General features: G+C 38.7%; 1 protein-coding gene across 1 annotated transcript in view; it reads left to right on the forward strand.

Annotated features, from left to right (window-relative positions):
- Positions 1–8196, forward strand: part of LOC129765680 (zinc finger protein 709-like) — a 67738-nt gene extending 59542 nt beyond the window's left edge. Inside the window, exons 26-30 of the mRNA XM_055766091.1 lie at positions 5486–5536; positions 5592–5675; positions 5731–5814; positions 5875–5998; positions 6054–8196. Coding sequence (XP_055622066.1) covers positions 5486–5536; positions 5592–5675; positions 5731–5814; positions 5875–5987 — 332 coding nt within the window. The 3' untranslated portion in view covers positions 5988–5998; positions 6054–8196. The remainder of the gene's footprint in view (positions 1–5485; positions 5537–5591; positions 5676–5730; positions 5815–5874; positions 5999–6053) is intronic.
- Positions 8197–16583: the final 8387 nt, after the last annotated feature.

A 16583-nucleotide genomic window follows, 5' to 3' on the forward strand; every position in this document is an offset into this window, starting at 1 on the left:
TGTCTCATCGCATGTTAATATATGAAATGATATTTTGTAGGTATTCTTGAAGATATATTCGAGCTGCTACAACATAAAGTCTCCACAATGTCGGTTGAAGAAAAGGACTGCGGATTGGTTCTAGACGAAATGAGCATAGACGAGGCAAATGAGTTTTGCCAAAATACGAAGCAGTTTGTTGGAACAACAACGCTTCCTATGTCCCAAACTTTAGCCTGTAAAGCTTTGGTATTCATGCTAGTTGGAATCGCAGCGCGCTGGAAACAGGTGGTTGCTTTCGAGTACACCGGCAACTCTATACAAAAAGAGTTTTTGAAGAATGCTGTATTGTCTGCAGTTTCAAGAGCAGAGGGAATCAGTTTGCGTGTCCATTTTATAACAACAGATTCCGGGTCCGAAAACCAGCGCATGTGGAAGGATTTGGGGATCGATATTCGTCGCAAAAATGAGACATTAAATGCTGCGATACCTCATCCAAACGCTGAGAACAGAATGCTAGAGATCATACCCGATCCCGTACACGTATTTAAAAATACAGTACATGGCTGGTTGAACAATGTCTACCTGAAAGTTCCGGATTGGTATGTTCGTGAAAAAAATCTAACATCCAATATTGTTCATCGAGACCATTTAACCACAATCGTGAACTCCGAAATAAACAACACGTTGCGGCTTTGTCACAGACTAACGGCCTCGGATGTGTGCTTTGACAACAGAACATCTTCAATAGATAAAATGAAAGTATGCAACGCAACAAAATATTGCAACAGGACGGTGGCTGCAGCATTGAAGTTTCATGCGGAAATACGAGAATTACCGGAGCTTCTTACTACCGCATGCTTCATAGAAGACTTTGCTCGATGGTTCGAGCTTATCAATAATAGGGCAGAAGAAAAAGTATTTTGTTTGAATGATCCTATGAAATATGACGAGGATATCGCTCATCTGAAGACCATGGTGCGGTTAATGTATGATCTCCAAGTAGGACACGGACATTGGAAACCATGGCAAACAAGTGTAATCGTTTGCACGAATGCAATTGTGAGGTTGACAGATCGGCTTTTGCATGAAGGACACCCACAAATATTTACATCGCGGTTCGTCCAAGATTGTCTGGAGAGTCTTTTCTCATTGATTCGTGCAAAGCAACGACGCCCAACTCCATTGCAATTCAGCAATAACTTGAAAATTGTGACTCTTTCGCAATACATGACCGAAGTACCGAATGCTTCGTATACAGCCGATACACAACAACATCTTATTGGATTGATAGATTTGCTATCAAAGCGGCGTGAAGAATGTTCAGCCCAGAAATTGATGGACAATGAAGCAGCATCGACATCATATCGAATTTCAGCTTCATCTAATTCTAGTGATAATGTGGATGATATGAATATTGAATTCGACTATGAGTACACCGTCGATGAAGCGAAAACTTTTCTCGACAGAACAGAACAAAATTCGTTGTTCTATATAGCTGGTTTCATCATCAAAAAAAATATTCAGCGGGAAAGAACATGTCAGCAGTGTAACAAGAGATTGGTAGTCAGCAAAACACAACCTAGATTGTATCAACCGTCTCTTTTTTCATATTTGCGAGCTACAGCTTCTAACTCTCCCATCTGCATAGTGAATGATGAGACTTTTAATTTCTTCTTAGCAATGGAAATTCTATTCCGAAATATGAAATCGCATTTGGAACCTAACGAAGCTGATTTGCCGAAGAAAATGGCAGGAGAAATGTATGTTTTGCCATCCACTTTATTCCATTGTGAAAAAACAAGGAATGACATTATAAAAAAATTTATATCTTTTCGTTTAAAAAGCGGAGAAAACAAAAAAACAAGGAAACGAAAATTTGATAGCAGGAGCATGGCATGGTAGAAATAAAATATATTAGTATCAGAAACCAAATAGATTATTATTAAACTAAACTTATGTCCATTTCCATTTTAGTGTTGTTCGAAAACTCATTTTTTCCACTTTTTCCCAAAAATGACTTTTTCAAAAAATAATAACTTTTGAACCTCTGAACCGATTCAGATGATCAATAAATCTAATTGAAGCCAATGAGGTAGATTTTTAATAGAAAAAATATTGAAAAAAGTATTGAACTTGGAAAGAGGGTTCTAGAGAGGTGTTTTTTTCGTTTTAGAGTCATTATTTTGTAAATTTAACATGTTTTAAGTCTTCGTTCAATATTCTTATGTGACTAGACTAGACCTATGCGACTAGAATCCTATCTTTCCGGTAAGTGTGATATTTTTTCAAAAAAGATTGGCTTATTGGCTTCAATTTAATATGTCGATCATCTCAATCAGTTCAGTAGTTCAAATGTAATAAATTTTTGCAAAAAATTATTTTTGGATAAGAGTGGAAAAATGATTTTACGGACGACGGAAAGTCACTCAAAAACACAAAAAAGCCTATCTGATATCGAGATATGTTATGTAATAAATCCTCAGCTTTCAAGAAAAAACATAAAATATAAAAACATAAAAACAAAAAACATAAAAATAACAAAAAACAACTACAATCAATAGTTACGAAAACAAAATTCGATTTCTTGGCAAGCCTAATATTTTTCCAAAAAAGATTAATTGGCTTCAATTTGATATATCGATCATCTAAATCGGTTCAGTGATTCAAAAGTTATGAATTTTTAAAAAAGGCACTTTTAGGAAAAAGTTGAAAAAAATGATTTTTCGGAATATTTTGCAATAAAGAAAGAAACTACCACTTTTCATGGAAATCTGAGGAGCACTATATCGGTTTGACATGAAATGGATGTATATATATATATATATATATATATATATATATATATATATATATATATATATATATATATATATATATATATATATATATATATATATATATATATATATATATATATAAATTTTTCAATTCAATCAAAATATAGTAACAAAATAATTAGGTAAAACGTGTATACAATTCCTTCACATTTCCTCTAAACTAAGTATCGTAATATCAATTAAATTCATTTTTTTTCTAAATTCAATACAAACCCAACGTAATTTATTTTTATTGGCAACACTGGAAAAATCGACTTTGTTTACAAAATTTATCGAAATCGACCAATCAGAAATCAGAACGACTGACAGAAATTTGGTCCGTATCTGACAGAAATTTGGTCCGTAAAAGACCCCCTATTGTCTGATCTTATCTTAGGAATCAACCGTAATGAGTTTGGTTTGCACGTTACAGATTTCGAAGTAGAGTGTTGTATGAATTCATCAAGAATAAACTGCATAGACCGCCCTCGCATTAATTCCTTACGGAACGCGTAACGAACGGAGGTCGATTAATCTATCGAAATTATTCCCTCAACAAGTTGATTCAACTGCCTTCGCACTGATTCCCTACGGAACGCGTGACGAACGGGAGTTTAAACAATTTGTCGAAATCTACTAAGCGAGAGGATCAACGAGAACAAGATCTTCACGAACTCCGAACGCAAATTATACAATTATTGCATTGAACGTTGGAAGTCTAGATGCTGCTGATCTCTCGTTAGCGGACTCAAAACTGTGATATATTCAAGGAACAACACGGGTCTCAATTCTACTTAAGAGAACTTCTGGCTGTAGAAGGTAGCCTAATACTACTTACTTTATTTAATTTTGGTCGGGTTTTTATACAGAATTTTTGCTTACATGATGTATCCTAATCCTAAGCCAAACACTGGGAGTGAAGGCGAGAGTGAGTAATACTTCTTCATATAGTCAAAAATTCTATGTGTCACTCGATCAAGAATCAAAGCGAATATCGATATGAATGATCCTTTTGTTTCTGTTCCAGCGACAACCGGCATTTGGTTTTACGATCGCTCGCGCGCTCGCCTATTTCATGGTTTGTTTTGACGTAGGACTACGTCTAACCGTTCAATATAGGGGCCCATTTCAATATTTCAGTGTGAAAAAGTGTTCAATTTTTGAACGCTAATACCTCCTCAATTAATTAATGGATTTTGGTTCCAAATACACACATTGATAGGAAATATCCTCAGAATTCCCTACTTTCCCATACATTTTGTCTGCGCTCCCGCAGCGAACAGCTATTCATTACAAGCAACCACGGGTACGGGCGAAACGTTTGGACAAGGTGAAGGTGGGGGACGGAAAAAAGATTATGAATATATATAGACGGCCGCTACAACATTAACTATATGGCTATATAAAGTGAGCGATGGTGGTGCTAGGCAACATTCTATCATCAGACGCCAATCAGGAAAGACGCTATCTTGAGATTGATTTTGAGCATAAGAGATATCGCTGCATTTGCAGGGGATGTATGCGGTGCGATATCGCAAGAGGGAGAGACAGGAGTTTCTATGCGATGTGGAGCAGGAGAGCCTATCGAAGTGCGTTAAAAGCGTTGGAATCGTCGCGCCGAGTGAAGGAGAGGCAAAACACGCTCGATTTGATTGAATGCTGGAGTTTTTAAACGGTTTTATTCAGCTGTGACATGTTTGTCTACAGCGCTGTTCCACATTAATCGAAATTTGACTCCCTTCCTGGTTACCGATTGATCTGAAATTTGGAACACATGGCTATAAAATGGCGGATTACATATTCTCAAAGCCCCATCAATATGGGTATCAAATGGAGGACTTGAGTAGTAGAACACAGTTATTCATGTAGAATGCAAAACCAAATTATATCACGATACCAGACGGTAAAATCCTATTACGATATGCTTGCCATCAATTGTGTGTTTGTTGCCGGCTGAACAATAACTCCTATAACATTTTCACCGCGTTTGAGTGTTCAGAGGCAAATACTAAACAATTCAAAATTTGTCGGGTGCTGAGGTTTTATTCTATTATTTCTATTTTCTTTGATTTTGTGCATGAAAAGTTAATAATTCTGGGATCTGTGCTCCATGATATTCGAATAATGGACACCCCTTGGTGTAGTCCGACGTCTCTCCGGTTATGTTCTCGACATTACCTACCCGTCTGTTGGTTCTATGTGCGTACTAAATTTTAAACTATATTCCCAGCTTAGTCAAACATACGCTCGCTTTAAGCGATAAAAATCTACGCACGAGCTGATCTAGAAGCTATGAATGAAATAGGTAAAAGCACGTGATTCTGATCTTGACCTTCGTTTGCTTACCATTCCTGTTGGAATAACAAATTCTTTCGATTTCTTACACGTGGCGTGTTTCCCGTCACATTCACCGGCCATAATAGAGTGACACGAGTGACTTGAGTTATCTCACGTCATTCGCGGCGAGGAATAAAGGGGAATATATCATTCAATTTATCAAATTTATCGCAAATTTCGGAATTGTTAACGTTACTCAAACGTGGTCGTTGGGGGTCACCCACTGAGGGTGACATCCGAAGCGAACCGCCCTCCTCGCCCCCGTATGCTACGCCACTGCTACAATGCACCATTCAAAAGAGTCATTCTTTGGCGGATGAACATCCTTTTTTTCTGTCCACATTGTCCAGAAGCATTCAAGCGTACCACAGAACTCACACAGCACATTCAAACTCATACTGGTTTGTAAAAATATTTTACTACAATGAACCATCCAACAGAAGCACTATTTTACAGGTGAACGTCTCTATACTTGTTCGCAATGCTCAAAAGCGTTTGAGGATCGTAATTCGCTCCAGTTGCACATTCGAACTCATATGGGTTGGTAGAGTTTCTTTAGTACACTAAACTATTCACTAAAACCATTTCTTTGCAGGTGAACGTCCCTATTCTTGTCCACATTGCTCAAAAGCATACAACCGGTCGTCGTCGCTGCGATATCACATTCGAACTCATACGGGTTAGTGAAAAAATGATATACTTCAATGCGCCATTCAACTAGGTGAGCATTCCCTTGCAGATAAAGGTCCCTTTCCCTGTCCACATTGTCCGAAGACGTACAAGCATTCTAAAACGCTCAAACTGCACATTCGAACCCATTCTACTGCAAGTGAACGTCAAATTGCATCTTGAAACTCATACTGGTTGGTATAAATGTTCCATTATAATAACTTATTCAGTAGAATTATTTCTATGTAGATGAATGTCCTTGTCTATCATGTTCGAAGGCGTGTAAGCATTCTACGACGCCAAAAATGCACATTCTAGTTCATACGGGTTGATCAAAGCTGTATCTGACCTGGAATGTGTCTATCATGTGCTCACACGGAGCATCTGTATCGCTATACACTATACCAAGACGGGTCTATGGTACTAGGTGAGGCCGTTTCGTCACTAAGTTGGTTAGGGGAGCGGTATATGAAAACAGCACGGAAGAAAGTAGAAGGGGAATTATTTCCTTGTAGCGTGAAAGAGACAGACTGATCACCAGCGAGCTTCGGCAATAGCGTATTGTGTTTTGTTTACAAACAAAACACAGTAGACTTCCAAGATGGCTGAAGAGTGGTTTTAGCAAGTTGGCCCACCTTAGTATATACTTCTAGGCGCCTTGCACTATACCTCACAAGCAGATGAACAACCGTTTGATGAGGCTCGGTGCAGTCTTCTAACGAAACGTCGTTCCTGTAGGAGAGACTATCTTGTTCTATCCTCGTCGACGGCATTGAGCTTCGTATTACGAAATGGGGGAGTAAGCATGACAATATGGATTTGCAGAAAAAAAGAACACACTTTTAAAATAAAAGTTATGAATGAAAATTATTCTTCCCAAATCAAATTAGTACTTTATGTAAATGAAAATCACTTTTGTGAAAAGTAGTGAAAAAATATCGTACAAAAATTGTTTTTGAGGACTATTTCATATTATAGTGGTAACTTTTGGTGAGAATATCTGAAAATTCATACAATAAAGTTTAAATTAGGGTCAGAACAACGTAAGAAGTACGCCAAGGTAAATAACGCCAAGAAAAAATGTTCATACAAATTTTAGCAATTTAAAACTGCATTAAGCGGACCTTACACGGTTAACTTTATTGACAATATGATGACATTTGAGAGCATGGGCGACGACGCAGAAATCCGGATTTTCGAGCATCAATATCGTGACATTTCATATGGATGCATGATGTTGACGTTTTACCTCACGGACTTCCAGACTGAGTTGCCAGATATGCAAGCGTACATTTAATTTTTGTTGGTCTTTTTTGCGATTGCAATTAAAATTTATAAACTACTGAAATTGTAGGAATCATAAATGGAAGCTTTTGGTTTGGAAAACCGATACTTTGAATAGCAAAATGCGGTACTTTTCACGATACAAATCAAAACTTCAAAGTAAACTGACAATGTGATGGTGAGAGAGTGGATGAAACTTAACAACGTTTTAGGAATTTTTTAACGTTGAACTCGGTCATTCTTTGCGCTAGTGAGCGGGTTGTGTGTTTCTTCACACTCCGCTATAAAATTTGGAGAATGAGAAAATCTGGGAAAATGACAGATGAAAAAACATCATGTGTTAATTCAAGCTACAGTAGAATCCCGATTATCCGCGGAATAGTCGGGCAAACTCACCGCGATTAACGAAAATCGCGGATGACCTATTAAAGGACAAAAAATGCAAACACGAAAAGAGATGTTTCAACATAAAAACTATGTTCTATCAATACAGAAATCAATCAACTATCCATCTATGAGGTCGTGTACACCAGTGGCTAAATAATGTAAAAGCCATGACCACAACAAAAGAGCATGGGCCTACCACTCACTAACAAATTCCGGAAAGGCCTATTGATTTACTATGGAATTCGCAGTCACGAATAATCCGCAGGGCGGATCACCCGCTCGCGGTTAATCGGGGTTCTACTGTCATAGTCTCATTTATGGAATAAAAACATTTGCTTGCAGATAATAAAACTTGCATATATTTTCGCAAACTAAAATAATCTGGCATCTCTGAAACTGAAAGGAACAGTCTGTATTTGTGAAACGAGTATTATGATGTAAAGGGTGTGTCACATCAAATTGCATCACAGAAAAAACGTTGTAGAAATTTAATTTTTAGGAATTATATCTTCAGCTTTCGCTTATAATCAGATAAGAGTATATAGATCACGTTGGCCATGCTTCACTGTCAATTTTTCGTAAATTTGGAAAAATGTCGTCGAACGAAAAAGAGCGTCGTGAATTAATCCTGTGCACTCATTTCGAGAATCCGGAGTTGTCACATCGAGACATCGGTAAGATGCTGGGAATCGTCCAATCCACGGTCAGCAGAGTACTAAAACGATACTTCGAGAACCTAACCATCGACCGGAAGGTGAAGAACGGCAAAAATGGATGCTCCGTCAGTGAAAAAGATCACAAGCGCGTAGTTAAGCAGTTTAGACGTGATCCGAGAAGTTCGGTCCGGGATGTCGCCAATAAGCTGAATTTGTCAAGTTCATTCGTCCAGCGGACCAAGCAGCGGGAGGGCCTGCGTACATACAAGGTTCAGAAAGCTCCTAACCGCGACGAAAGGCAAAACATGGTGGGGAAGACGCGAGCCCGGAAGCTGTACACCGAAATGCTGACGAAGCCGCATTGTCTGGTAATGGACGACGAAACCTACGTCAAAGCGGACTTTCGTCAGCTGCCGGGCCTGTTGTTCTTCTCCGCAGAGGACAAATTCAGCGTTCCGGAGGAGATTCGCAAGCAGAAACTATCCAAGTTTGCCAAAAAGTGCATGGTGTGGCAAGCGATCTGCTCTTGCGGAAAGCGGAGCGCCCCCTTCGTGATGACCGGCACGGTAAACGGGCAGGTTTACCTTAAGGAGTGCCTACAGAAGCGCTTAGGGGCTGTCCACATACCACGTGGACAGAAAAAGCATGATTTTAGACACCCCCCTCCCCCTCCGTGGACAAGCGTGGACATTCCTTATACCCCACCCCCTGTTGTCCACGTGGACATTTCTCCAGTTTTTGGGAGAAAATCAAGAGAATCCTACATTTTTCGCTTAAATCTAATTTCAAGTTTGTTTCAATTTTCTATCACATGTTTTGTTAATAGAAATGATAGCCTTGTTAATAGTAACAATTTGTTTTAAATTCACCGATTTTGATATCAACGCGCTGTTCAATTCGTCTAAATATTGTAATGTACAGGGGAACTTCGATATAACGTCACTCGATATAACGTACATTTTACCATTTCCAAAGTGCAAAGGATTTTTTATGTAAAGAACAATAAATTATCTGTATTGTGATGCTAAAACATGTTTTGTACATTTAATCAATCCTGAAATACAGCTGGTTTTGTGATTCCGGATTCTAAAAAAATAATCAACAGTACGAAGGGAAACACCATGAGAAAGGCTGGCTACAGCTTCTAATTGAATTTATTCATTAACTTTACTAAAACAGCTACACAATAATGTATTATAGACTACGTTTGTGAGTTGTTTATTATGCTTCGATACAACGTACAATTTTGAAAGTGAAATGTACGTTTTATCGAAGTTACCCTGTATTGCTAGTTTTGGATCGTTCAACACACCCGAATTGTCACTCAACCGAATAAACGTTATTTGTATTGACTGCATTAAACTTTGTGCTTCGTTATTGGGAAGGGATAATGACAATGGATTGGTGGATTGAACACACTTTGAAAATAAAAATTATTAATTAAAATTTACTTCTCCGTATCAAATATCTATTCTATGTAATTTAAAATTATATTAATTTTCGAGTGGTGAAAAATGTTTAAGGAAGGTTATGCCTAATAATGATTTTATATTATAATGACCAATTTTAGCGGTAATATTATAGTAGTTAAGTCGGGGTCAGGATTACGTGTAATCAACCAAGTAATCAAATAACACCAAGTCAAAATTTCCATTCAATTTTTTAAGTTCTAGAATGAACGTAATATGTCTCAGAACCCATTCATATACATTAATGATCGCGGATTGCGAAATATTTTCTCGTCTTACAGAAACATTAACAATTGATAATGAGTGAGTAAGTAGTGAGTAAGGCGGATGGAGTCTTAGAAGCGCCAGTGTTCTAGATCGTTGATTTTAATACGTTCAGCTACGAGCAGTACTTATTGGAATTCAACGAGACTAGTTGCTTGGTAGAAGCTCATAATGTAGATTTCCTTCCAGTCCTACCAGATCCAGAGAACTTTCTTGGGGGTTTTATTAACTTGTTCAATATCTTTTTTAACTCAACATTATTGTGAATGATTTACTCTTCACAATTTGCTACAAATATGTCCCGTGGCCGAGTGGTTCGCGTCACACTTTATCTTGCTGGGGGTTCGAGTTCGACTTGTACTGAGGTCATGCGTATTCTAGGGCTTTACACTCCTGAATACATTCAAGGCGTGTTCTACGGTATAGAAATTTCAACTAAATACTATCTACTAATAAAAATAACGCAAGTTATACCTACGTTGAGAAGACTAAAGTTCCACTGGGTGCCATCTAAGTCAAGTCATGCATTTTCGTTGCGTTTATTAAACGAATCGTAGATTGAGATGCGTTCTTTCAAATGTTTTTCGATAAAATAAACCTTTATTCCGGAATCCGGTCGGATTTGAAATTAGCACAATATTGCGTTCATTCTTCTGATCGAGTCAAATCCAAACGGGTTGTGCAAATGTTGCAAACTTGCAACCCACTAGAGGCGTATTACAAAAATTACCAGATATCAATAAAGAAAAACATCATTCAAAGAAACAGATCTCCACAGATACGGCCCGCGGCCACTCATAGAAGAATTTGTTGTTCGTTTCAATTTTCGGAAAACCTTGGTAGCTTTCGGAAAATAAATACGAAGCCGTTTTGTGGTCAAGAGTAGAAGCTGAATCGAAACCTGCACATAAGTCGTGATTTTTCATACTACAAAAATTCCAACATTTTTGTGTCTTTATCCTGACGGAATACATGATCCTCTATTACAGATTGGAATAAATTGATCGATGTCAGTTCATGCGCGTTTCTTTCAAAATATACATCTCCGGGAGGAAGTCCAGCCATATGAAAAAATATGGATGTCTGACCGGGCAGCACTCTCAGGCAACACTGTCTTTCTATTGTTGAATACAGAGTATTCAGGGTGGGCGTATATTTAAAAATATCTTGTAAATATAGAACAGATCTTATTAAAATTTGACATTAAATAAGGGACTCAGAATGAAAGGGGTGTAAGTGATTTGATCGATTTCTCTTCAACAACTTTCTCTTTAGTAAATAACTCAACTGCAAAAACGTTCCAATTTGAGTTTGCTTTAGAATCCGATAGACGAGGCTCTGACACATTGTCAAATACAGCTGGGAATGTGTTTGCAGCTTAGTTATGACCAAAAGAGTAGAGAAATCGATTATGTCACTTACACCCCTTTCAATATACTTTACGTGTCCACGTGGACATTATCAAAACCCCCTACCCCCTCACCATGGACAAGCGTGGACATTTTCGTAACCCCTACCCCCCCTAAAGTTGTCCACATGGTATGTGGACAGCCCCTTACTACCACTATTGAAGCAGCACGAGGGCCCGACCATCTTCTGGCCCGATCTCGCTTCGTGCCACTATTCAAAGGACGTGTTGGAGTGGTACGAAGCCAACGGGGTCACCTTCGTGCCAAAGGAAATGAACCCGCCCAACGCGCCGGAGCTTCGCCCAATAGAGACATATTGGGCGATTATGAAGCAGGCCCTCCGGAAGAATCCAAAAGTTGTCAAATCGGAGGCGGACTTCAAGAGAAAATGGATTTCTGTTCAAAAAAAACTACAACCTGACCTTGTACAGAACCTTATGGACGGGGTAAAGAGGAAGGTGCGAGCATACGGGCTTGGGCTCAAAGTATGAATAAAAAGAAAATGCCAAAAGTTGTTTAATAGTTTTTATTTTACTGTCTAAAATTTTCAAAAGGATCGGTCTACTGGGCGAATTTCTACAGCGTTTTTTCCGTGATGCAATTTGATGTGACACACCCTTTATTTTTGAGAAGAAAAACCGAATTCTAAAGTGTAAATTATGAATGAAAATTAACTTTTACGAATCAAATTAGTAATCTATGTGAATGCAAATCACTTTTTTTCTGCAAGTGGTGAGAAAATCCCACACAAAAATTATGTCTGAAATTGACGTTATATTATAATAATACATTTTAGTAGGAATATCTGAAAATTCAGGGGAAATAGATTAAGTTAAGGTTAGGACTACGCGCTTCAACTAATTAAATAATACCAAGTAGATATTTTCATTCAAATTTTACCAATTGAAAATTGCCTTACAGCCTTCTAATCTGATAGAGAATAGTTCGGATCCGAAACTCAAATGTCGCCACAGGCCATCGCGAATATTTTCGTTGTCTCGGGTTGAGGGCGATATTGACCGTGTAAGGTGGAAAAATATTGATTGAGGTTAGATCAGATGTTGAAAACCTAGCTGTCACGATATTGAATTGTCAATCCGGTTGATCGTGTAAGGTGCCCATTAGGGTCGACTAATCCGATAGAGAATAGTTGGATTCATACAAACTAATGTCGTATCCAGATGTCGACCCCATTCCGCTGTCAACGCGAATACAACCAAGGAAAGTGAAGTGGAAGGTAAAACGTAATGTCAGAATTGCCGTTCGGACCAAGATGGTGGAGTTAACAGGTGGCTCGTAATTTATACTATTTAGAATAGACGTATGAGGAATGGCAAGACGAAAAGTTTGGATTTGTTTATGTTATTACTTACGTTGGTATGGTTACATTTGATTTCGTCGAAGGTATTTGAAGCAGTATAATAAATAAACAGTTGTCGTTGAAAATAGTAACCTAGTAACCTTTATGCATACGCTTCCGCCAACTGGCTCGGCTAATGTGTTTCAGGGAATGCTTTGATCGTGGTACCACCACTGGCGTATAATTTGCAGCTTTGTTTTTTGTGCTGGTTCATAACGGCAATCAACCGTGCCGGCGAAACTGTAGTCAATGTTTAGTGTTGTTTGGATACCATCTATGTAAATAAGTTCAAACTTACGGGATACGTCCGAACGGCAATTCTGACATTACGTTTTACCTTCCACTTCACTTTCCTTGGTTGAAACCAAGACGGGTCTATGGTACTAGGTGAGGCCGTTTCGTCACTAAGTTGGTTAGGGGAGCGGTATATAAAAAAGTACGGAAGAAAGCAGAAGGGGATTTTTTTCCTTGAAGCGTGAAAGAGACAGACTGATCACGAGCGAGCTTGGGCACAAGCGTATTGTGTTTTGTTTACAAACAAAACACACTAGACTTCCAAGATGGCTGAAGAGTGGTTTTAGCAAGTTGGCCCACCTTAGGATATACTTCTACGCGCCTTGGTTGAAACCAAGGAGCTGGAATTGACAGGTGATTCGTTTTCGACAGTATGATGATAAGGCATGGAAGATGAAAATGACAGCGACTATTTTGTTTATTAACAAAGCAGGTCTAATTTTTATGCTACATAGCGGTCCACACCAACATATACATACGCTGGGCCGGTTTCAATCGAACTAGCTGTTGTGTCTCACAACCCGCACGATCAGGTGAGTCTCCAGCTAAAGCAGCAGTCGCCGGGAAACGATATGCATGGATATCCACATATCACTAATGGGTCGCCAACGACTAATTCCATCAAAGCGAATGGAACTTAGAGCAGTACGGCACAAGCCCGCCGGTAGTGACCCTTTCATATACCCACTAGCAAAGCTCCCACAATCGCTGAATTGCCAATCCCAGCAGCAACAGCAACAACCCTCACGTTCCGTAAAACAGCAATGCAGACAACAACTTGCAGCAGTCACCGAAACACAACAATGATGCCAACAGCGTAAACAAAACCAACGTTTATGCGCAGCAAACACATAGCGGTATGCACTCATCATTGCATGCCATTTGTTATCCTCTTTCTCGTAAAACTCTAGCCGTTCGTTTGGTCGCTGTCAATTCGAACTCAAATAATGGCTGAACAGCAGTTCTGACATAACGTTCCACCTTATTATACCGCCTTGGTTGAAACCTGAGAGAGAGGAGCCAGCTCGCGTTTGTTGTGATCGCCCTTATGTCAGCGCGAACCAGTCACGGTGAACCAAGGGGAAGTATTGAAATATGTAGAAAATTTTAACATAACATTTTTTTTGCAAGAAATTTTATGTGAAAATGATTTTGACGTCGGACTACATCTTTCATTTCTATACTGGGGTGTAGGTTCAAAGCTTCAAGATCGAGAGAGTTACATTAGAGAAACAGGATTTCGAGCATTGTTAGTTGATAGAAATGGTATGTTAACCGCTTCATTCGAAAGATAGAATGTCTACCCGTTTTATGTTTGTTAGTTATTGATCCAAAAACTAGTTTCAATAGCTCAAAAATTGCTTTGAAAGCAAGCTATTGAAATCACAAAAATCTGTATAAGCAGGTGCCAGCTTGAGAATCCACTCAATTATGATTTTATAGCGGTTGGATCATGTTATCGCTGCTTAAGATTGATATGGTGAAGCTAATTATATCACACCTTTTAGTTTTGTGGACGAGACTGATTGGTTCACCTTCACTATCTGTTCGGGCGGTTTGAGGAAAGCCCGCCGACAACAATGGTCACACTTCTTCTTCTTTTTATATGGCACTAACGTTCCTAGAGGAACTCCGCCGTCTCAACGTAGTATTACTTGCGTCATTTTCATTAGTACTTAGTTGAGATTTCTATGCCAAATAACACGCCTTGAATGTATTCTGAGTGGCAAGCTCTAGAATACGCGTGACCACAGTGCAAGTCAGAGGAAATTTCTTTAAAGAAAAATTTCCCCGACCAGAACGGGAATCGAACCCGAACCCCCGGCATGTTAGGTTTTGACGCTAACCACTCGGCCACGGGAGCACGATGGTCACACACTTACTAGAAATAAACTATCAATTTGTAGGTTAAAAGTTCTCTATATTTCTCTGGTATTTTTCGCTTGCACTTTCACGTTAGGACGTGTTCGCTCTGACTGTTTGAAAAGGAATGATTTCACTTCGTTACGCTGCTGTACTTCATTGCCCACTGATGGGCTGATGCGCAGTGGGGATGACGCGTTGATGTTGCTGTTGTTATTGTTGTTATTTTCTCTATGTGGTTCGTTTCTGCTTCGGTTGGATTATTTTGGAATTTTGTCGTTTGTATCATGGTCGAATGGAATGTGAAACTGAATATCGTGCGCGAACTGTGCACTGGTTTTGTAGAAAATGGGTTTGTGGCTACTTATAAATTTCATCATTTGTGGCTCTCAATAGGCGGATTTATAATACATGAATCTTACTTCCGTTGAAAACGGAACACTATCGGTCAATTTGATTGGACATTCAGTGCTTCTACTGCCTTGATAAGCGACCTGCATGCCAAATTTGAAATTTGAACATGAATTTGTCACCAGCGATGAGCAAGAAACGAAAAAGACGTCGAGAGACTGGCAGTATAACTCTCATTTTCTTCCGAATCGTGATCACTGCCTATGCAAACAGTTGGTACTGCATCCTTTTTAGTCAACCTATTATTATTTCCATCGGACAAAAAAAAAACTTTCCTCAAAATGCACCTGGTAGAAACTAATGAAATAATATATTCCACATACGCTGCACATTGCGTCGGGTAAAGGGTAATATCGGAGACATAACCGGAGGGACGTAGGACTACGCCAAAGGTTGTCAAAAATATAAATATTGGTTTATTTTCATTTGTTCGAATTTAGGTCAAGTTATTTCACTTCAGAAAAACAAGCTCTAAATACGTAATTCATTGTGTCATATTTATATACAGTGCAGATGTAATGTAGACAAACTAAATGCGCAAACCATTATCAAAGCAGTGAAGCAATAAAACATCCGAATAAACCTTCACCCTCAACATTAGCATGTTGATTGTTTGGTGCCAAGAGCAAAACTTCATCTCAAATGCTGTGAAAAACATCGTTCCCAAATTAATAATCCACAAATTTGTTTCTGCACCACCTTTCGCTGAACGGCTACAGTAATCCGAACCGAACCGGTAATGTTTTGGCAGCGTAGTGATGGCAACCGCCGCAAAACGAAACATTCCTTTTGTTTTCAATCGAAGAAAACTGCTCTCGCCGCTGGAAAATGCCTTTTTCACGCTTGACTTTAAATCCGGAAACCATGAATGAATTCGCGAAAACTAAATGAACGATCGGAAAAAGTCACAAATGAGCCCAAAACACCCATAAATTCACACAAGATCTCATCCGGGAAAGGAATCATAAAAATTTGTTTGCTTATTATTTTGGATATTGTTTTAGAAATCATCGAAATAATTCTTCAGGACAACTATATCGAAATAATCAGAAGTAAAAGAAACTTGTTTGAGTGGGCCGATGCTGCTGGAAGCCATGATATGGGCTGACCTAGTACATCTTTCATTATATCCCACATGATCAGTGTTCAAATTTTCGTTTTCCCCCCATATATTCCTGTTAGACGTAATCCTACGTCAAAAGCCAAATCGAGGATAAAAACGCACAAATGTACTCACAAACAAAGATTCACGTCAAGTTTGAACACTTTTCTCATAGATGAATGACAACAACTTGTTTGATTGAAATTGTCCGATTTGAATTTTCTTGATGAGAAAGCGCAAAAAGAATAAGAAGAAAACAAACTATCTGTCATTCAGCTGG

The sequence above is a fragment of the Toxorhynchites rutilus genome, chromosome 2 (assembly GCF_029784135.1).
Source record: "Toxorhynchites rutilus septentrionalis strain SRP chromosome 2, ASM2978413v1, whole genome shotgun sequence".
NCBI lineage: Eukaryota > Metazoa > Arthropoda > Insecta > Diptera > Culicidae > Toxorhynchites > Toxorhynchites rutilus.